The 21,624-nt window shown below is 40.9% G+C and overlaps 1 protein-coding gene, 1 long non-coding RNA gene and 1 pseudogene across 6 annotated transcripts in view; 2 read left to right on the plus strand and 1 right to left on the minus strand.

Moving 5' to 3' along the window:
• The first annotated feature begins 119 nt into the window (after positions 1-119).
• LOC140706657 (FAD-dependent oxidoreductase domain-containing protein 1 pseudogene) lies at positions 120-5,686 on the plus strand (annotated as a pseudogene). The gene has a single exon (XR_013544962.1). The product of XR_013544962.1 is annotated as an FAD-dependent oxidoreductase domain-containing protein 1 pseudogene (transcript).
• Positions 5,687-8,896: 3,210 nt separating this feature from the next.
• On the minus strand, positions 8,897-17,922 carry LOC144589074 (uncharacterized). Its single transcript, XR_013544968.1, has 2 exons — positions 17,827-17,922; positions 8,897-9,580 (listed from the first exon to the last, which is right to left on the minus strand). It is a non-coding gene; the product is annotated as an uncharacterized LOC144589074 (long non-coding RNA).
• A 405-nt stretch (positions 17,923-18,327) lies between these two features.
• Positions 18,328-21,624, plus strand: part of RAVER2 (ribonucleoprotein, PTB binding 2) — a 52,533-nt gene continuing 49,236 nt past the window's right edge. For 2 of the 4 annotated variants that reach the window (XM_020806065.3, XM_078392959.1), the window contains exon 1: positions 18,342-18,647. In XM_020806065.3, the coding sequence (XP_020661724.3) occupies positions 18,459-18,647 (189 nt within the window). In that variant the 5' untranslated portion in view covers positions 18,342-18,458. Of the gene's footprint in view, positions 18,648-21,624 lie in introns of all 4 variants that reach the window. The other 2 variants (XM_020806064.3, XM_020806066.3) reach the window with 2 other exon arrangements.

Genomic DNA, 21,624 nt, shown 5'->3' on the forward strand with positions numbered 1-21,624 from the left:
GAACATAACTATCAACAACTTTCATTCAAAAGTAGATTGTGCAGTTTCTTCAGTGTGGAATGTGGTTCCCTCTAGTTCTCACTTTCATTACTCACAGTTCAACTTCAGAGATACATAGGGAATACTAGTGGAGGGCACAAGTAGAGAGTTCCCACCATTTTCTCATAAAAACAGAGGCAAACATGTTTGTATGAGGAATCTCCGCGTACGTAGGATGTGGCCTTTGTGCATGTAATTGGACCTCTCGTATTCACAACCAGCTTTTGATCTTGCATTTTCCTTGTTAGCACTCAGAAAATTACAAAGCACTAAGAGAGTTCAAACACAGTATGAACATGCTATTACAGTACTCCAGTTGTTGCCTTTAAAGAGCAAAATATGGGATTCTGATAATTAGTTTTCAGTTGCTTCAAAAGTTAACTCCTCAAGTATCCATGATGTCAGAATGGCAGAAAGTAGCAAAAATTGAAACTGTACTGGGAGGTGAGTTTATGTGGACCAAAATATTTCAATTTTAAATTATTATTTTTAAAGAAAATACTTAAATGAATACTGCCTTTCAGCAATACATTTTTCTATATACTGAACACATTTAAAAAGATTATTGTCTACCCAATCTGTCAGTGATCCTGAAATGTCTTACTTAGAAAATTATAGGGATGCACCATTCCCGCCATAACTTTTTGGGGAGAAATTGGCTAATAGTAAATACCAGAATTCTTAATTTTGGGAGTCTTACCTGGCAGACCTACAGACACCTAAATGTGGTTTACCTGGGAGGAAGGCCTAAGTTGAAAGGGTTCAAGGGTACCATAGGCCTAGTTTCTCTACAAAAAGGAAGGTAGGCCATGAAGAGTTCCAGCTTACGTATTTCTCTGAGGTGAGCTAGTTTTTTTGTGTGTGTAGGTGTTCATTTGGACTCCCAGATTTGCAGAAATCTGGGATTTGTAGTCCAAAACAAGGGGGGGAAGCACAAGTATAGAAAAGAATTCTGGATTTCAGGGAGTAGCATGATTTAAATCCCATTTCAAAGGAAACAAGTACAACTAATTTAATCTGGATCTATCAACTCTATATCTTCTTTCAAACACATTAATAAACCTGTTACTTTCCAAACTAACTATTCTTTCAATCATATATTGGTAAAATGAAAGTAGCTTTCTGATATTAATACTTTTCATTGCATTGTTCAGAAATATGCTAAAGACCTAAGAAAATCCAGGAGCAGTTTACAGTTTATTCTTAATTTTCTGTATCACTTTCCTCCACAGGCTTTTGCTTTTGTTTTTGTTTGAATATGAATTCATTGGAAAGATGCAAGTGGAAACAAATGTATCTCAATTATTTTGCAGTGCGGATTTTGCAGGAATCTATGTTGCTGCATGTCATAATGGCATATAATTATTACTATTAATATTACAGATAAGTAGAACTTTCATATCCTCCTCTTGGATATTCTCTGAAATTTTGAGAACTACCATTGCAACAGCTGAAAACCATGTTGAATGGTTATATAAACTGTAACTCTTGGAAGTGGACTACCATGCATTAAGAAATCTCTATAGACATTATTTGTTGCATCTTGAGTCACACAGCTTGGTGTGCAAGAGAACAAGAAGTTTCAGAGGTTTCTTACCTGATAGCAATTCACATCTAAAAGTTACACCATTTGCCTAGCTGAACAGCATGGTTTCAGCCAATAAGTACCCCAACCATTCTGAGAATACTAGTCAGATTTGGAAAACTAAGCAGGATCAAGCCTGTTTTGCTAGGAGAGCACCAGGGAATATCAGAGTTAGGAAAGAACCTTAACCTGAAACCCTGAAAAGTGGCTGCCAGACAGAATTCACAATATTGAGCTAAATGGACTCTCTCTATATAAGGTAGCTTCCCATGTCTATATAATTGTTTAAATAAATTCCTATCTTCCATAGTAAAAAGTCATTTGATGGAAGGAGGCAATACCCATGCTTTATGGCCACATGCTCCCTCAACTAGTTAGGTGGGGAGAGAGAATATAAACCTTTCCCCCAGAGTTGTTTTACTGGTTGTTAAGAGGAAGTGCTTCCTCGGAACACTCCCTTTAGGAATAGGAATTTACTGCTAAAAGAGCAAATAAAATTTAAGAGGGAACCTGTTCTATTAAAGAAAGCAAATATGGTTATAGGTCACCTTTTACTACTGTGCACAAAAGTTCTTTCAGTTGCATTCATGCAGTTCATGAACGCTACTTGCATTTTCCAAGAGTGAGTAATACCAAGTATTTTTGGGTGACCATTCATGGACCTTGAGTTGGTAAGACCTAAGCAGGGCTGTTAACAATAGAACTTTTTGAAGCTCATTGGGTCACCATAGGTCTGAAGTAACTTGACCACACCTTAAAAACAATTCACATATCATACTTATTATAGCATTTACTGATTTCCAGTGGAAGGTTTTTAAGTGTACACATGAAAAGAGAAAGAAAATTGATTTTTAAATAATTAAATATTGTTCAGTAGTTGGTAACTTTTATTGAATAAAATGACACAATTTCTGACTTTCATTCATGCCAGTCACTGATGACAAGCACTGTGTCTATTTGTACCATTTGGATGACTTAGATTGTTGTCACTTCCATTTTTATTCCCCTAAAGTAGTTTCGCATACAGATTTCTACTCTGAAGATGTACGATGAGAGAAAATAAGATGACTACAGTAGAAGTTGGAAGTATGGTCAGGCAACCTCTTCTGACAACTGGACTTTAAAAATGCCCTCTCAGGAAGTCAAGGAAGAGAAGCAAATAATTAATGGGGCAGTTTTTCAGCAAGAACACTGAGCATGCACACAAGGGCTGGAAGTACACATTTGCAATAATTGAGAGGAAACGCGTTTACTGTGGGTTAGCTGCAAATGGGTGCAGGATTGGTTGTAACATGCCAAACTTGTACTATTTTAACTTTGTTTTAATTCATTGTGAGTAGGCATGTCAGGGGCTTGACACAACGGTCACATGATGATACCTACATACCTTGCTCCCACCTCCTTTTTTGTTTTTAAGTTAACAGCACAGGGAATCCTAAGGAAAGCAATAGAAATCACAGAGGCAGGAACTAGGAGGACCCAGCCAATAATAACAGTACTGCCTCACTTCCTTATCATGAGAGGTGAGAATCTGCACACCTCCCATTTTAAAACAAACGTGTACCCTCCTTTTTAGTTAAATCTATTCACATTTCGTTTTCCATTACACCAAGAATTTGCAATAGAGTTGTGTAGCTTTTTTGCTGGATATGAGGAAATTATTAATTTCGACTTCATTTAGTTTGAGGCCCCAGCTAGCTAAGCAATCCTACTTCAGAAATCCAGCTGTACTTAATTTTTAGCAGTTTCTGGATAGGAAAGGAACTCTTCACCCCATAGCAGGAAAAAAAATTAAGTCTTTAACAAGTAACAGGCTTGTTAGAATAAGATTCTTAGTGCTTGGCTACATCTGACTCCACCAGTGGATCTTGTTAAACTAGTCAGGAAAGGATTTTTTCCCCCTGTGGCCAATATTTCTTCACTCACATCTTGGACAGTTCACAGAGCACAGAAGTCAGGACTTAGTTCCCCATTGAGTCTTATAGGAGAAAAATCAGCCTGTATAGCCCTGGGCTATCAGCACAATCTCCAAAAAGAAGGGAATGGTAAACTATTTCAGAGTACTCTTTACCTAGAAAAGCCTGGGAAGGGTTGCCGTTAGCCAGAATTGACTTGACAGCATGTAATTCTTATTAGTAACATCCATATTATTGCATCCATGATTGGCTAATTGTTAGATAACAATAAATGTAGTTAACACACCTGCCCCTGGCAAGCCATTATACCTGTGCCTTTATTCCATTACAATTTTGGTAATATTTGGATGACTAGAGAAGATTTTCTTTTAGCTATCACGCTGAAGATCCAAGGAAATCCATACTAGCTGCAGAGGAACATCACAGAAAAATTAAAATCTTGGCTGTTGCTGGCTCTGTTTTATCCTTAAAACCACACACCCTTTAAATCCTGCCTACTGTGTATGCTTCTGTGAGTTTAAATTTTATTAACTTCCTTCTACAATATTTCCCCGAAAATAAGACCTAACCTGAAAATAAGCCCTAGTATGATTTTTCAAAATGCTTGTAATATAAGCCCTACCCCAGAAATAAACCCGCTAAGTGAAATCCTGCCCTCCACCATTGTGCAGCAACCAGAAGGTGATGACATGACTGTATTTGAATAAATGTTTCAGAAAGGCCACGTGGGGAGGAGACGGGGTAAACAAGGAATTAAAGAAGTTTGGTAAGAAGTTGAAAGAGGCCTTTCCTGGCAATGACTGGAGCCCACATCCTGCTTCAGTCGAATTTCCTCCAGATGAGGCTGATGTCGTCATAATTGGTGGTGAAATAATGGGCTGGTCCATTGCTTACTGGCTGAAGAAAAAAGAATCATGACGTAGTGGCCTGAAGGTGTTGGTGGTTGAAAGGGACCTCAGTGACTCTCAAGCATCTACAGTACTCTCAGTGGGGGAAATGCGGCTACAGTATTCATTGCCAGAAAACATCTGGATGACCCAGTTCTCTGCACACTTCTTGCGCTTAATCAACAAGAAGGAGCCGCAGTGCTGGAAGAGAATGTGAAAATTCGAAGGGAGGAGGGTGCAAAGGTCTTCCTGCTTCACCAGAGCAACTGAAAAAGAAATATCAATGGATGAGAACAGATGGTGTAGCTTTGGCTTCCTTTGGCTTGGAAAAAGAGGGATGGTTTGATCCTTGGACCCTACTGAATGCCTTCAAGAGAAAAGCCAAATCTTTGAGTGCCCTCGAGTTCTGTGGAGAAGTGACTTCTTTCTCCCTGGATTCCACAGAAATGACAACCACTGATGGGGAGAATGCTTTTTTCTCTCGCATCAAGAGTGTTAAAATCCGGATTCCCTACATTTTTGAATCTGCCGCAGTTTCTTCTGGCATGGTGGTGAATACGGCAGGTGCCTGGTCAGGCAAAGTGGCAGAGATGGCCAGGATTGGGACCGGGCAGCCAGGCACGCTGTCAGGAATCAAGTTGCCTGTGGAACCCTGGAAAAGATATGTCTATGTGTTCCACTGCCCTGATGGGCCTGGTTTGGGGTGCCCTTTTGTAATTGACACGACAGGAGCTAATTTCCGAAGGGAAGGTTTGGGTGGCAACTATCTTGGAGGCGGCAGCCCTTCAGAAGAGGAAGAACCAGATATCCAAGACCTGGAAATAGATTATGAGTTCTTCCAAGAGAAAGTGTGGCCGAAGCTGGCCCACCGGGTGCCAAGCTTTGAATCACTGAAGGTGAAGAGTTCTTGGACCGGTTGCTATAACACTTTTGACCAGAACGAGGGTGATTGGATCGCACCCATTGGTGAGCAACTTTGCCGCAGGCTTCATGGATTACAACAGTCCCCCACAGTTGGCCAAGCCATCGCTGAGCTCATCATGGACGGTCAATATAAAACCATCGACCTGACAACATTCTCTTTTGATAGAATCCTCCTGAACTGGATAGTTCAGGAAAGGAATATCATCTAAATAAGTGGGGAGTCCATTTGGGTGGCGACTGGTGAGTAGACATGGAGAAACTGGTGGAAAAAGGCGCTTGTAGAAAGCCACTGCCAGTTACCAGCATTCAGTGACCAATCCGCATCGAGCAGAAGTTCTTCAAAAACCTGAAATGGAGCAATTTGGAAAAAATTAAAGCCCTTCAGGATCTCCCGGGTTCAACAGACATCAGAAGAGTTACTTCTTGTACTCCAAATCCCTGGAATTCCATGGCCATAATGGTTTGGGAATTTTTTACACTATTGTTTGTTCGATTGTTTTATGATCGAATCATTTATTGTAATTTAACTTGACTTGTATTTTAACTATTATGAGCTGCCTTAATTTCTTTGTGGAAGAAAGAGTGTATAGAAATGATATAAGTAAATAAATGAATAACTGTAGATCGTTGTACATGAAAAAAAACATCCCCTGAAAATAAGCCCTAATGCGTTTTTGGAGCAAAAATATAAGACCCTGTCTTATTTTTGGGGAGACACAGTAGGACAATTATGAAGGAGGTGTGCCATTAAAAGCATGACTAGACTCATTTATGATAACCACTGTTAAATGACCTCACTGTTTTAGTGGCTTGAATAGAAGACGGAAGATATATTGATTGTTACTCTGTTCTAGAGATGAGCCAAAACAAAAGAGTAACTTGACTAGCATTGCCAAGGTCAAAATAGAACCTGCATTTTCCCAGACTTAATGCTGGTGAAAATACAGGTTGAAATTGGTATTTAGAAGTAATATAATTTAGCAGGAAAGTGGACATTTAAACTCCTTAGGGTAAAGAGGCTTTAGGCATGAGGGACCGATGTGTTATATAGATAAGAAGACAGAACCAGATGCTATAATCTCGGCTCAAAAGCTTACAGGACACTTGTGACCTGTCACATAGCAAAGGTGTTGAAACAGACGTTAGATTTTTTTTTTTGCAGTTGTCTGTAAAAAGGCAGTATGGACACCGTCATGGTCACTACAGGCTGGTGCACATAGATGTTCTCTTTAAGATCTAAAGGGCCATCTTATATGCTGGCAAATCACTCAATCCTTCCAGACAAATGCACAAACAAGTAGTAAATCCAGGTCCAGTTTTCCACAGATTGAGGCAGATGTTCTGCTGCCATTTTGGTGACCTAAAGATAGTCAACTTGTCTGAAGGTTATGATACCAGTCTTTCCCCCCCCACCCCCCAGATTATTGTACAATGTGCATTCTTGAATATAAGAAATCCTAAACCCTGATTGTCATATTTATATCCTTCTGTCTTTTCCAAAACCAACTAATAGCTCTTAGAGATTCTGGAAAATATTGTTAATGAAGAGCTTACAATGTTGAAGGGAACTGCTCAAGTAATGTATTTTATGGATTGATGCTTGCTTTATGCAGCTTTTCACCACAGACTGAATTGCTGATAGATTTTGGAGCCTGCCTGACCTTTTTGTACTAGAAGAGAAGGGAATCTTGTAGTTATACAGCTTCTATATAAGGCTACAAGATGCCTCTGCTATTTTAAGAGGTTACTGTTTGCTTTAAGGCAAACGTCCTTCATTTTTCATTGCTGCAGTCAAGTAACTTGCAGCAATTTCTTTGTTGCCTTGTTGCAGTCCAATCATACATAAACCTTTAATGATAATGTCCTAAGAGTAGTACTGTACCTGTAAGTTCTAGCATGTAGATGAGGAAAAGTGATGCAACAGAGAGAATCAAACCCTATCACTAGTGGAGCATTCTTTTTCTTAATTCTTACTCAAAACACTGCCATCTTCAGTTCCTTATGAAACAGAGTGATATGCCTGGCTCCCTAGCAGAATGGAACATGTATATAGAGGTGCAGTTGGACAGAAAAATAGAAATATACCTTGCATGAAAAAGTAGCATTTGGCTCCTTCTGTGCCAAGTCAACATATTATAACCATCAGATTAAGACTAACTTTTGCATATACAAGTATCAGTGTACAGTTTCTCTTTCAATCCTAGCTACAGCAAATCTTTCAAATATTTATACAAACATTCCTGGAGACTTAATTGTTATAAAATGCAACTTACACTGACAGAGGATTTACATAAGCCAAAACAATTGAAATACTTTGGTCTTATAAGCTATTTAAAATAAATGGCACTCTGGCAGAAGAGTATTTTACCTTGCTTTCCAACCAAAAATGTGCTTCCCAAGCAAAAACAATCTTATGCTCCCATTTATATAATGGAGACATTTTAATTTAAACCGCTTTTTAAAAACCAAATCCTGATTCAACAGTGGCTCTTTTTGTCAGTGAAACTGAGTTCAAAGTTGCAGTAATCTCTTGTATCTGCTTTGGAATGGAGTAGGTATGAAGAACAAGATGTTCTCAAAATGTTCAGTTGTCAAATTCAGGCATGATTCATGTGATGCTGAAATAGTGTTCAATAAGCAATTTAAAGATATAATCCTAAATATGGATACTGGAATGTAAACCCCATTTAATACAGATGAGCATTCTTCAAAATAAATGTCCATTGTAAAATTGAAGACAAGAAGTCTCATACACAGAACTGGACTGTGTTACAGATCAACACAAAAGTCTGGGTAATTGACTTAAACTCAGAGCTGGCATATACTCAAAATTCATCCATCACACATCTAGAGAATTGGCTGGATAATTTATCAGCCATTGGATCTTTAGGATCACATATTTGATTCTGAATAACATGAACCAGACAAAAGCAATTTTGAAGACTCTGCTGAGCAGGCATGCCTAACCACACTATAGTGACCTAACAATCGAAGGTAACACCTTTCTGCCATTAAAAGCAATGCACCAGTTTGATCAAAGACTGCAGTGGACAGATGTTAATTTTTAATTGCATTTCTTGTTTCCTTTTAATAGCGATTTCCTTTTCTATAATACTGTACTTCTATACTTTTCTTAGTCTATAAAAGTGCTTTGTGTAACAACATGAACTATAATACAACCCAAGAGAAGGAGGAAATGAAGGCGTACTGGAACTCTAGAGACCATATTGTCATAGTTGTATGGCTTCCCCCCAAGAAGGGGGGCCCCCAAATACTTTCCTAAGGCAAAAGGGAACCTTAGGGATGAAATGACACACTGGTTGTATGCCTGATCATGCATGTGGCACATGCATGGTGTCTTGTCTGTTAGGGAATAACAACACAGAAGTTTGTCTTGGATTGATGCAAACTTCTCTGTACTGTCCCTGACATTTAAATTCCTGCCATGTTTCACACCAAAATGTTTTATTATCCCAGGAAGGTGCTGTCATGTTCCCACCTGTCCCCTTGTTGTTTCACCAAACAAAGGCACAAGCAACGTGTCATTCAGCTTCCACCAGTTGATTGCATCAATTTTATTTACTATTAATGACAGAGGTCCAGGTGACGTTATCATTTAAGAACCAAATAGAAATTGTATATTGTTACAGGTGATAACAGTCCAGTCAATATAATTAACTCTCTACTAAAACAACCTTCTTTCTTCCCTCTCAACCACCTCAAACTCCAAATTCACAAATCCCTCTTCTCCCCCTTCTGCAGAGACTCTTATATCTGGTAACTCCACCTCTCCAGCACTCTCATTGGTACATGCAGATAGACTATTAATATTCATGACCTGGGCAGATGCCACAGGTGCATTTCAAATGTCCACACATCACAGTCTTCTCTCTCCCTCACTCTTTCCTGCCATTATTACCACTCTGTTACCTGCCCTTTTTTGTTGGCAATTCAATCCCCTTTTGAAAAAAATTGTTTAGCAAGTGAAATAACACTACATGGACAAAACAAGGCAAACAGTTCAATTAGTGCCATATCAATTAAGTTATATATAGCTATAGACCTAAATTAGGAAAAAAAAATTCAAAATGTAGATTTCATACTGTATTACAGTTGTAGTCCTTAGCAGTGTGAGCAGAAGGCAGGTAAAAGGAGTAGGGTTCACTCTTACATCATACCCCACTCTGTGTACTGTCGGTGATGTCATCTGAACATGCCAACAAATGGACCTAAAACAGCAATATAGGAAAACACAAAAACCAAAGGCAAGTCAAAATAATGAAAGTGGAAACGCTACCAAAAAACAAACAGACGGACAGACAAAGTTCCCAGAGTACAGACAGAGTTCTGACTCCAGTCCTCTGAAGATGCCAGCCAAAGAGACTGGCGAAATGTTAGAAAGAACAACCTTCAGAACACGGCCAAAGAGCCCGAAAAGCCCACAACAACCAAAGTTCTCATTCCTGAACTCCCTTAATATTCCCCTTTGGAGAGTGGAGCTATATATGGGACACAGGCTGTTCCATATCAATAAGAGACAAAACAAAAGCAAAGACAATACATTGTGGCACCTTAAAGACTAACTGTTTGTGACGTGTGCCATGACGTCACCTGCCTGTCTTGGCTAAGGCTGGAGTTTCCTGGCCTATGGCAAGGCAGGAGGTGGGTCTTATAGGGGTGGAGCTTGTGTATATAAGGGGGGTGTACAAGGAGGGAAATGTGGTTGAGGGTTGGTTGTTGGGGAATTAGAGAGTGAGAGGGTTAGGTATAGGTTAGGTAACTGAGTGTTATGTAATAAAGTAATAAAGAACTGTGCAGGGTGAAGGTCTGATAAATATAGTATTAGAAGTGATTCTTTTACACCGTGATTTCCTTTTTAAGTCTGTATTCAATAAATCATTATTTTTATTTTAAAATCCATACAAAGTCTGAAGAGTCAGGTTTATGTGTGGTTGGTGGCAGCGAAGAAGTACTGTGTGTGTGTGTGTGAAAGCTCGTGACCTGTCATCTCTAGTGGTGACGTAAGAAGAGGTGGCAGTCGCGACAAAACTGGTGCCAGCGTGTGGGATACGAGTTGTCCAGTTGCCCAGTTGCCCAGAAAAGCCTTGGCTAGTGTGACCAGAGCAAAAGGATTTCAGTTAGGAGCACCTGAAGTGGGGTGTGGGTAACTCTCTAGGATTTGTCTCCAGGGGGGAGCAGATCTAGTAGAGAGGCACCTAAACTTCAGAGTGAGGGAACTGACTTATGAGCTCTAGAAGGTCCATTTTCCATTTTGTGAGGGAGATTGACCCAAAGTAGGAGGCTGTTGTGACTTGGTCTGAGAGTCCAGAGTTAAGAGAACTCGGAAGGGACAGACAGACCAAGGGCAGCGAAGATTTGGGATCTCCCTAGTGAACTACAGAACCTGAGAGAGGGTGAAGCTGTGGTGGATTTGAAAGTAGAGCCAAGGGCAGAAAATTAAAGTAGCTCTAAATCTGGCAAGAGGCCCAGTGAAGGGGCAGAAGACATTAGAGACTACAGTAACAAGCCTAGCCATATCTGTTGATATACCCTGTTAGAGAGTGTCAGACCTTAGCACAGAAAAAAAAAAAAAGTGACGTTTTAAACAGAGGCTTGAAAATAGAAAAGAGCCTTCTGTGTGATTAAAATGCCTCTCACGCGCAGTCAAATGGCAGAAGTGAGTGAACAAAGAGACCAAGCAATGTCAGACTGGTCTGGGGATGAGTCAAATGGTGAGGGAAGAGTTGCCTCAGTGCAGGAAGAAGCTAATGGTGAACAGTTATCAGAACTGAGGAAAATTCAATTAGCTCAGGAACATGAATATAGGATGAGACAATTAGAAAAGGAGGAAAGAATGAGGCAAATGGAGATGGAAAGAGAAGAAAGATTGGAGAGAGAGAGGATGGCTTTTGAACTTAGGAAATTGGAGATACTGAACCAAAACAACAACAACAACAGAGATTCTGGTACTGAACCAAGCCAGTTATCAAAATCAGATTTGAAGAAATTTCCTACATATAAACAGGGGGATTGTCCTGAAAACTTCCTTAAAATCTTTGAACGAAGTTGTGCTGATTTTTCTGTGAGGGAAACAGAGAAAATGATAATTTTGAGTTCTCTCCTGAGTGGGAAAATGGCTGACGTGTATGCTGATATGCCAGTTGAGCTCAGTAAAGATTATTCAGAGTTCAAAAAGATGGTTTATAATCGTTTTGGCATTAACTCAGAACATCTCAGGCAGAAGTTCAGAAAACTTTCTAAAAGAGCAGATGAATCTTATACCCAACTGGGTTTTAACTTAGAAAAGTGTTTAGATAGGTGGCTTGAACAGGAGAATGTAAAAACCTTTCAGGAATTGAAAAATGTTGTGGGCCTGGAGCAGTTTTATTCCTTACTCCATGGGGAACTTAAATTTTTAGTTCAAGAACGAAAACCAACTGATGTTAGAAACGCTGCTCAAATAGCTGATTTTATTTCTCAAATAAGGGGTCCTAGTTGTTATGAGGGGAGAAGTGTGAGGAAAACATGGGACCCAAAGTTCTCTAAAGAACAAGCACAGAGACAGACTAAAGTAGGCGGCCATTTTAGTGAAAAGCCCTCAGAACAGGGCCAGCACAGTAAACAAGTTTTGGAGGGAAAAGAGAAACTTGAGAGATTTGATGGGAAAAGCTCATGGGGGGAGAGAATCTGCTTCATTTGCAAAAAGAAAGGCCACATTGCTTCACAATGTTTTAATACAAGGCAAAATAAAGAAATTCCACCTCAGAAAGTTAATGTAAAAGAAGCAAAGGCTGTATTTTGTGTTCAGAGTAAACATCAAGCTTCTTCTAGTGAAAGCTCTGTTGTCATGGAAACCCAGGCAGAGGCAGTTAGGAGCTCTGAATTGGATACATTGAAGGAGCTACCTCTCGCTGAAGTTGTCCATTGTTATTACATACAGACCAATGCTGCTTTACTGGAATCTGCTGGGGACAGGATAAAAGTTTTTGAAAATGACTATTCAGCTTTGAGAGACACCTGTTCTCAAATTTCCATATGCCACTCAGACATAGTACCACAAAGTTGTATGATTGCTGACCAGACTCTATCTGTGAAAGGGATTGGGTCAGAACTAGTTTCACTACCTGTAGCTGATTTGAAAATTGAATATCAAGGTTGGAAGGGACTGTGGAGAGTGGGGGTGTCTTCTGAGATCCCTACCCCTTTTCTTATTGGTAATGACTTAACAAAGCATGTCAAGAGTGCCCTGGTGGTAACACGTGCACAATCAGTACAAAGTGAAGCCAGTAGTGGGAATGACTCTCAAGAGCCAGAGAAATTTGTACCACAACCTGAGGCATTCTCAGTTGAAATACCTCAGAAAAGCCTCTTTGTCAAGGAACAAACAGCAGATCCCACCTTAAAAGATTGTTTTGCAAAGGTGACTGATAAAGATTTATCACCTGAGTGCCCTGAACGTTTTATTATCAAGGGTGGTTTACTGTATAGGGAAAAACTGAACAATATTTCAAAAGGGGGGCCTGAAGTTAAGAGACAGTTGGTGGTGCCTGAGAAATATCGCCCTATGATTCTGGAAAAGGGACATGCAGACATTTTCTCAGCTCATATGGGGATCAACAAGGCCAAACAAAGAATAGCCCAAAACTTTTACTGGCCTGATATGGGTAAACATATTAAGAGTTTCTGTCAAAGATGCCATATTTGTCAGAGACAGGGCTCTAACTGTGATAAAACTAGAGCAAAACTATGCCCATTACCAGTGATTTCAACTCCTTTTACACGTCTAGGGGTGGATATCATAGGTCCATTGCCCAATGCCACTAAGCGGGGGAACAGATTTATTTTAACTATAGTAGACCATGCCACGAGATATCCAGAAGCGATTCCATTACGTAATATAGAGACCCAGACTGTGGCAGGAGCCTTAGTAAATTACAGGAGTAGGATGGGTTTTCCTTCTGAGATAATCATAGATTTAGGAACCTCTCATACATCCAAACTTATGAAAAGGTTAGGCAGGGGGGTCATTCACATAAATGCCCTGAAGCCTTATTACAGACAGACCATCCATGTGCAGTTTGCAATAAAAGAGGCTGATAAGGAGGAACATGGGTTGCCCTTCGGGAAAGGGAGGGGCCCACAAAAGTTCAATCCACAAGAGGTGCAGATCAGCCCTGCTCTATCCAGAGAACAGCAGAATAGTTGTGGAGCGCTGGTTACAAAACCTCAAGAAGTGTTCTCAAACAAACCTGGTGTTGACAAGGGAGTGCTACCCAGGACTGACATAGGGAATGCTTCTCAGTCTGTAACACCATATAGAATAAGAGGTTGTTACTTTGACAATATTCGCAGAATGCTAGACGAAATGCTAAACGATCAAATTATTGTACACTCATCTAGCGCTTGGTTAGCCCTTGTAATTTTAATAGACAAGCTGGATGGCAGTGTCAGGTTCTGTGTGTACTACAGCAAGTTACATGCAGTAACTAAACCTGATGCTTATCCTAGGCCTAGGCTTGATGACATAAGTAAGATGATTGAAGGAAGAAGTGAACCTAAGGCCCAAGAGAAAAGCGCATTTGGTAGTCCATTTGGCCTGTTTGAGTTCCGGGTCCTCAGTTTTGGCCTGAGAAACTCACCAGCAACGTTTCAAAGGCTCCTGGACCATACTCTGAAAGGGCTTAGTGACTTCACAGTAGCTTATATCGATGACATAGGGGTCTTTAGCAACACCTGGCAAGATCACCTACATCATCTAGAGTTAGTGCTACAAAGGTTGAAAGATGCTGGCTTAACTGTTAAAGCTAGTAAGTGTCAGCTAGGTAACTCAGAGATGAAGTACCTAGGTCACATAGTGGGAGGAGGCCTAATCAAACCTTTAGAGGCCAAGGTAGAAGCAATCCTGAAGTGGCCCAGACCTACCACTAAAAAGAAAGTGAGGTCCTTTCTAGGTCTGGCAGGGTATTACAGAAGGTTTATACCTGGTTTCAGTGAGATTGCTGCGCCTTTATCAGACCTGACAAAGAAGCAGAGCAGCAACAGCGTTTCCTGGTCGGAGGAGTGCGAGATGGCGTTTGGACGGCTGAAAGATGCTCTAACCAACCATCCAGTGCTGCATGCTCCTGACTTCAACAGAGAGTTCATCATCTACACAGATGCGTCTAATGCCGGTGTGGGAGCGGTACTGTGCCAACAGGATGACAGCGGAGACCAACATCCAGTGGCGTACCTGAGCAAGAAGTTGCTTCCCAGGGAGAAGAATCTTTCTACCATCGAGAAAGAGGGTTTGGCGATCATCTTTGCGATCCGGAAGCTGAAGGCTTACGTCTGGGGTCGACATTTTACCTTGTGCACTGATCACTCACCTCTATCTTGGTTGCGGACTATGAAATCACAGAACAGTAAACTGATGAGGTGGGCGCTTCTTTTGCAGAACTATGATTTCGAGGTTAAGGTGGTCAGAGGGACTATAAACTGTGTGGCTGACGCCTTATCCAGAAGACCGGAAGACAACACCTAAAGGACTTATGGACTCTGTGTATGATATATGGCAATGTAAAGTGTTTTGAAAGTTATGTATTGTGTATGATAAATGTTTTGCTTTGCATGTTTTTATTTACCTGTATAGAGGAAGTGTAAGTATATCTGTAGTTGTGTTAAAGTGTGTAATAAATGTAATGCTGTGTGTTTGTTGCAGTTGTTTTGGGGAAAAAGCACCTTAGCTTTCCCCCACAAAACAACTTATTAAAGGGGGAAGGTATGTGACGTGTGCCATGACGTCACCTGCCTGTCTTGGCTAAGGCTGGAGTTTCCTGGCCTATGGCAAGGCAGGAGGTGGGTCTTATAGGGGTGGAGCTTGTGTATATAAGGGGGGTGTACAAGGAGGGAAATGTGGTTGAGGGTTGGTTGTTGGGGAATTAGAGAGTGAGAGGGTTAGGTATAGGTTAGGTAACTGAGTGTTATGTAATAAAGTAATAAAGAACTGTGCAGGGTGAAGGTCTGATAAATATAGTATTAGAAGTGATTCTTTTACACCGTGATTTCCTTTTTAAGTCTGTATTCAATAAATCATTATTTTTATTTTAAAATCCATACAAAGTCTGAAGAGTCAGGTTTATGTGTGGTTGGTGGCAGCGAAGAAGTACTGTGTGTGTGTGTGTGAAAGCTCGTGACCTGTCATCTCTAGTGGTGACGTAAGAAGAGGTGGCAGTCGCGACACTGTTATATTGTAATGTAAGCTTTTCTGGAATATGTCCACTCCTTCAGACATAAAAGCATTCATGCAAGGCTCAGAGATTAAGGGACAGTGGTGTTTTGGTTGCATTACTAGATGTGAAATGCAATCAAACACCACCATCTCTTGCATGAATGCTTTACCATGTACTGTATTCTCATTTTTATGTTCCAGGAAAGCTTACATTAAAATAGAGGAGTTAGTCTTTAAGATGCCTCACCCCTTTTTTTACTTTTGTTTTGTGTTTTTTGTTGATATTTGCATAGACTTAACATGACTACAACTTTGAAGTCTGTTCCATGAAACCACCCTGGTCCCTTAAGTGTGCTAAGGATGCTAATCCACTGCAAGTGTTGAAAGTATGGGTAGGAAATATAATATTGTCCCTGCTATGCTTTTCTTTTATTACAAAAGGTAACTATAAAATATTTGGGACACTAAATGTACCTAAAAAGCTGGTGGACAAAATCATATTACATGCTTCAATAGGGAAAATGTTACCAGCATCCTGTATCTTAATCTGCTCTGTGCAGCAGGTGAAACAAGATTTCCAGAAAAGGCTTCAATAGAATCATTCTGCATTATCTTCCACATTAAAAGTCTCCAGTGTTTTCCTCCCATGTTTTTCCTTTTAAGTCCTCTCTCTCTCTCTTAAGGAAGAAAAAGATTCCTCCTTACTCCTCATGGTGTCTTTTAAGGAGTACTGCCATTTGAAAGTGATTTTATATTAATGCCAATTTCATGTTCAATATTTATGTGCACAGAACTCCAAGTGCACAAAATGCAGCACCAATCTGATGAACTACATATACAGTAAATACTTTTTTCAGGGGGGTGGGTTTTATTTAGTATTTTCAGGCAGCGGATAACTGAATCAGCAGATACTGATCCTTTGGATAGGGGATCCTACTGTACTGAACAGGATACTGTCCTAAATAATTACAGCAACTATACCACATTTACAGCAGCATCAACTTACCTCTTCAGCTATGGTATACATCTATCTTGGTTTAGCCAGTCTACTGCAACACTTCACATTATTACTTTGCTATATTTTTGCTCATTCTTAATATCTACCTGTTCATGCAGTCAATCATATGAACATAATTTGTGAAACAGAGACTGCAAGTATATATGTGTTTTAATCACTGGTCAATGTATAGTGAAGTTACATACGTGGAAATTCGAAATGCAAAAATGCAGCTAAGATACAAATTGCAACTGCAGAACATGGAGAGTAATTAAGTGTTGAGTCAGTCTATTTAGGGATGCTATGGATTCGACTTTATTTGATTTCAGGCCTGGTCAATATAACCAAGTTATTTATATCCATTCCAATATGGAGGATTCAGCAACTTTCAGCTAAAGCAATCACATCCAATATGAGCTAATGATTTGTTAGGAAGCATTGCAGGGAATCCTTTATGTGCATTTGAGCTATTAGCTGCAAGAAATAATGGGAGGATGGGAAAAATCATACTAGGATATCAATGAAATAATTTCATTTTATTTTGTGTTGGTTAAATGATATAACTGCTTTGCCTGTATTTACTGCCACAAGCAAAAAACAAAACAAAACAAAGTATTTTCTTTATCTGCATCTGTTTCATTTATTTTTGTACTACTGTCACCTGAGTGTTGACCAGACCAAAATTTCTCTGCCATCATATCAGATGACTATTTTTTAACCTTTATAATGTGAATGATAGATAAAACAATACCAATAATATTGTAGCATAGATTTCGTTTGTTTTGATAATGCTTAATCTACAAAATGACAAGGAATATTCATAATAATAATATTAAATGTATAAAATGAATGTTTATTTTGCCAAGCTAACGTAGTAAGCAGTTCATCAATTCTACATTTTTCCATGTCAGCCTGAACTGATAGCCAAGATATAATAAATAACCAGTGATCAAATACTTATATGCAGCAATGTCTGTATACTTCACGAACCTTCCTCCATTCATACTAAAACGCCAGAAATTGTTGACTGGGGAAAAATAAAAGTTTCCAGGGTTAAAGGACATTTTGTTTATAACTTTTAATACTCCGCCCTTCCTGAGAGGAACTCCCGATGGGTTCTCTGGTTCTTTTCAACACATGTTCAACCTCTTTTAGGGTGTCATTATACAATAATGGTGAAACATTACTTCGCGTTCATTCCCCTTTGCTGGCCGCCAGCGCCACCCTCCCCACCCACCAACGCGCAATTCAACAGGCAAAGCTTTCTTCACCTCTGCCATGGGACTGTTACTTTCCCTTGAGCGGCTCTCTTTCTAGTGCAGCTGTCGAAGACAGAAACCCGGCCAGGAATTATAGAGACTGTTTCTGAAAAAGGGAAGAAATCGGGAAAAGCCTTGTTTTTCTAACTCGCCTTGCTAGCGGCGCTGGCTGAGGTGACAGGAGTTCCCAAGAGAGGAGGCGCGCCTCTCCCGGACATACAAGGGTCACTCTAAATCCTGTCCTCACCTCCCTTTCAAGTTGCCCCCCCCCCCCAAAATGTGCTATTTGAATTTTTAAATCTCTCGGGCCACTCCTGGAGGCTCTGAGGCGAGTTGGTGGGGAAAGGAGTGTCAGTGCAATCCAGGAGAGGTTAGGCGGCACACGGTGCATGTGGGAAAAAGGGGGCGGGCGAGACCTTCTTTTCTTCTCTTTGCCTCCCAGAGAGGCGCAGTTCCCCGTGTCTGGTTCCTGAGCGCGGAGTGGTGTTGAGCACGCTCCCGTCAAGACTCCTCTTCCCCCCCACCCCACCCGGTTTCTCTCTACTCCTGCTCCTTTCCCTTCCCACCCGGCCTCGGTGAGCTCTCCCACTCCCCTCCATTCCCCGGGGCGGTGTGAAGAGGGCGTTCGCGTCTGGGCCGGCAAAATGGCGGCTGCGGCGGGGTCCGGCGCGCCACTGCCCAGGGCTTTGGGGGAGTCCGCCGGGGGATCTCGAGGGACGCCTCGCCCTCTGGCCCCCGAGGAGATTGCTCGCAGGCTCCAAAGCACCAGGCGGGAACTGAGCAACAGGCGCAAGATCCTGCTGAAGAACCTGCCCGCCGAGAGCAGCAGCCAGGTAGGTCCACCCATGGCACCGATACCACGCGCGCTCACATAGGCGCCCCTGCCCCGAAGGCAAGGAGAAGGCGTTTGTGGGGGGCACAGCGGAGACCCTGGGAGAGAAAGGATGAGAAGAGGCAGCGAGCCACCAGGATCTAGGATCCCCTAAGTTCACTTGGTTGCCGATGGAAGGCGGAGGGAATCTAACGGGAACTTAACCTCGAAGGCGACTTAGTTTCGAGTCCCTCAGTGTAAGGACAGATGAGGGGAATCCTAACCCCTAGGCAGGAAGGAAGATCTCTCTCTCTCTCTCTCTCTCTCTCTCTCTCTCTCTCACACACACACACACACACACACACACACACACACACACACACACACACACACACACACACACACACACACACACACACACACACACGGGGGGGGGGGGCGGGGCGGGAGTGAGCATCCAAGGGATCCACACTTATGCAAATTATAATGGATATGCCTGTGAGATTGGAGGGAGACAGTTAGACACCCCTACTCCACCCCCGTGGAAGAAATGGTGGAGAGAATCCTCATTAAAAAGAATACGTGAAGGCCTAAATCCAATTGGTAATCCTACCTAGAGGATGCCCATTGAATCAATAGGGTTTACATAGGTTTTGACCAACCATTTAGCATTTAATTCAGAGCTGCTGTAGTTAGGACTAGCGATCCACCTTTAGGCTACAGTTTCTGTGGCTCTGAATGGTGAGATCCTGAGGGAAGTGGGTGAGAAATTCTCCACAGAAGGCGGAGTTCTATGCAAGAAAGTTAACCTGGAGGTCACAGAACAGGACTGGGAAACCTGCCCTCCACCCAGATATTATTGGAAGGACTGTGACTCACTGACAGGACATATGCTTTGTGTGCAGAAGGCTCCAGGTTGAATGTATTGTCAAAGACTTTCATGACCAGGATCTAATGGTAGTTGTAGGTTTTTCGGGCTGTTTGGCCGTGTTCTGGAGGTTTTTCTTCTAATGTTTTGCTACTCTCTGTGGCCAGCGTCTTCAGAGGACAGGAGCTAGAACTCCAGAGGACAGAATATAGACAGAATTCTAGCTCCTGTCCTCTGAAGCTGCCAGCCACAAAGACTGGTGCAACGTTGGGAAGAAAAACCTCCAGAACATGGCCAAACAGCCCAAAAAACCTACAACAACGTTCCAGGTTGAGTTCCATACATCTCCATTTAGGACAAGGAAATAATTGTACCGAAATCCTTGAGAGATATTTCCAGTTGCCGTCATCCCCATCCAGCCTGGCCAGTGGTGACTGCAGTAGCAGTTCATGCATATCTGAAGAGCCCCAGCATGCTATATATAAGTAAAAGTAACTCACAGGCTAAAACTTACAAACTTGAAAGTGTCCAGCTAAGCATAGCTCTTTTCTAGCTTTAATTATAGCAAAACAAGCAGAACTGTGTCTTCTGTTCTTGTGTTTGTGAGATGATATGTTTACTACAGGGAAAATACGGGACAGATATGAACCCATTTAACCTGTTTTTACCTGTTACTCCATTTTAGGGATTGTACTTTGCATTCTTGGGTGTAAGACTACAAGAAATAAACATTGATTGGTAAACAAAGTCTCCTATAAACTGAAGAACAGTTTATATATATATATGAAGCAAAGTAAAACAGATATTGACCTAAACCCTATAGCTAGCCTTAGAGTAGGCACATTGATTAAGTTGTTGAATAGTGAGTAAATATTTATGTAGATCCCATTGGTTCAATAGGATTATTCCAGTTGGGACTGTTAGTATGATTGTAGCCATTGTTTCTGTTCTGATAGAAAGCAGATGTGATTATATTTAGCATTCTGACCATGCTTTGTTTTTGCTTTCAGAAATATGTTTTATGTTCTTGTGATCCCTAGAGAATATGTATTGCTTTATATGTCCATCTCTGAGACAATGTAACTTTTTATGATTCACGAATGAGAGACAGTTTCCCATGAGGTGGCTATGTTACAGTACTCTGTTTCAGTATGTGCAGCAAAAATAAAAACAGAGCCTAAACCAATTTATTTCAGCATGGGTTTTTCTGGATCACAATCTACTTCATCAGGCTAACTGGAGCTACAACAGTAAGATACATAGAAGAAGCCGTAACAAGAATATTATTTGTCAAAAAGAAAAAAGTGAATTTGGAAATTCCAAGTTACTTCCTGTTGTTGATATTGGTGTCACTTCTGGTTCCTTAATTGAATTCAATATTTCCAATTGAATTCAAGACAATATGTCTTGATAGCATTTTGAAAAGAAGCTACATCTGTTGTAACTCTGTTTTAAATAACTGTTAAAGTTGCAGAAAGTTAATCTAGGAGTAAGGGAAAAAATGATTAACCCCAATTAATAAATCCCAAACTAGTGTATTGTTTAGCCCAGTATGTGTCCAGAAATCGCTAACCAACAAATGTCTGCCCATCTGCTTGTACTCATGTTTATCATTTATGGCTAGTGTCATCAAATTCACACACACAAAGCCCCTATTTGCCTGCTTACCAGAAGATTTTTAAGGCCCAAAGGCAAGCAGGAACACTGCTGTTTACCAGCCTGCCTGGCCTCTTACTTTAGCATCTGGCAAACATTTCTGCTCAACATGAAGTTCTCCTAGTGTGCCAAGATTTAAAGGCTTACTTTATATTATTTCTGAACTCTGGTGCTATATCAGAAACAGCCTTTTGAAAGTCCTTTCAGTTACAGAAGGAGTTATGAAAAGGCTACTGTTTGAGAAACGAAAGCCCCAAGACCCCTTTGGATGGGAAGGACCAAGTTGTTTACAGAATTTAGAACTAGTTGTTTACAATTTTTCTGGCATCAAAGCTATGTCTAAATTACATGACCATTATAACTTAATGAATGATAATGCAACCTTTGTAGTTGCAACATTTAAGTTACTTATCAGAGTGTGTCCTCACTAAGTGGTAGAAGACGAATAGCACATGTTTCAGGTGCTAGCCGATGA

The sequence above is a fragment of the Pogona vitticeps genome, chromosome 4 (genome assembly GCF_051106095.1).
Source record: "Pogona vitticeps strain Pit_001003342236 chromosome 4, PviZW2.1, whole genome shotgun sequence".
NCBI lineage: Eukaryota > Metazoa > Chordata > Lepidosauria > Squamata > Agamidae > Pogona > Pogona vitticeps.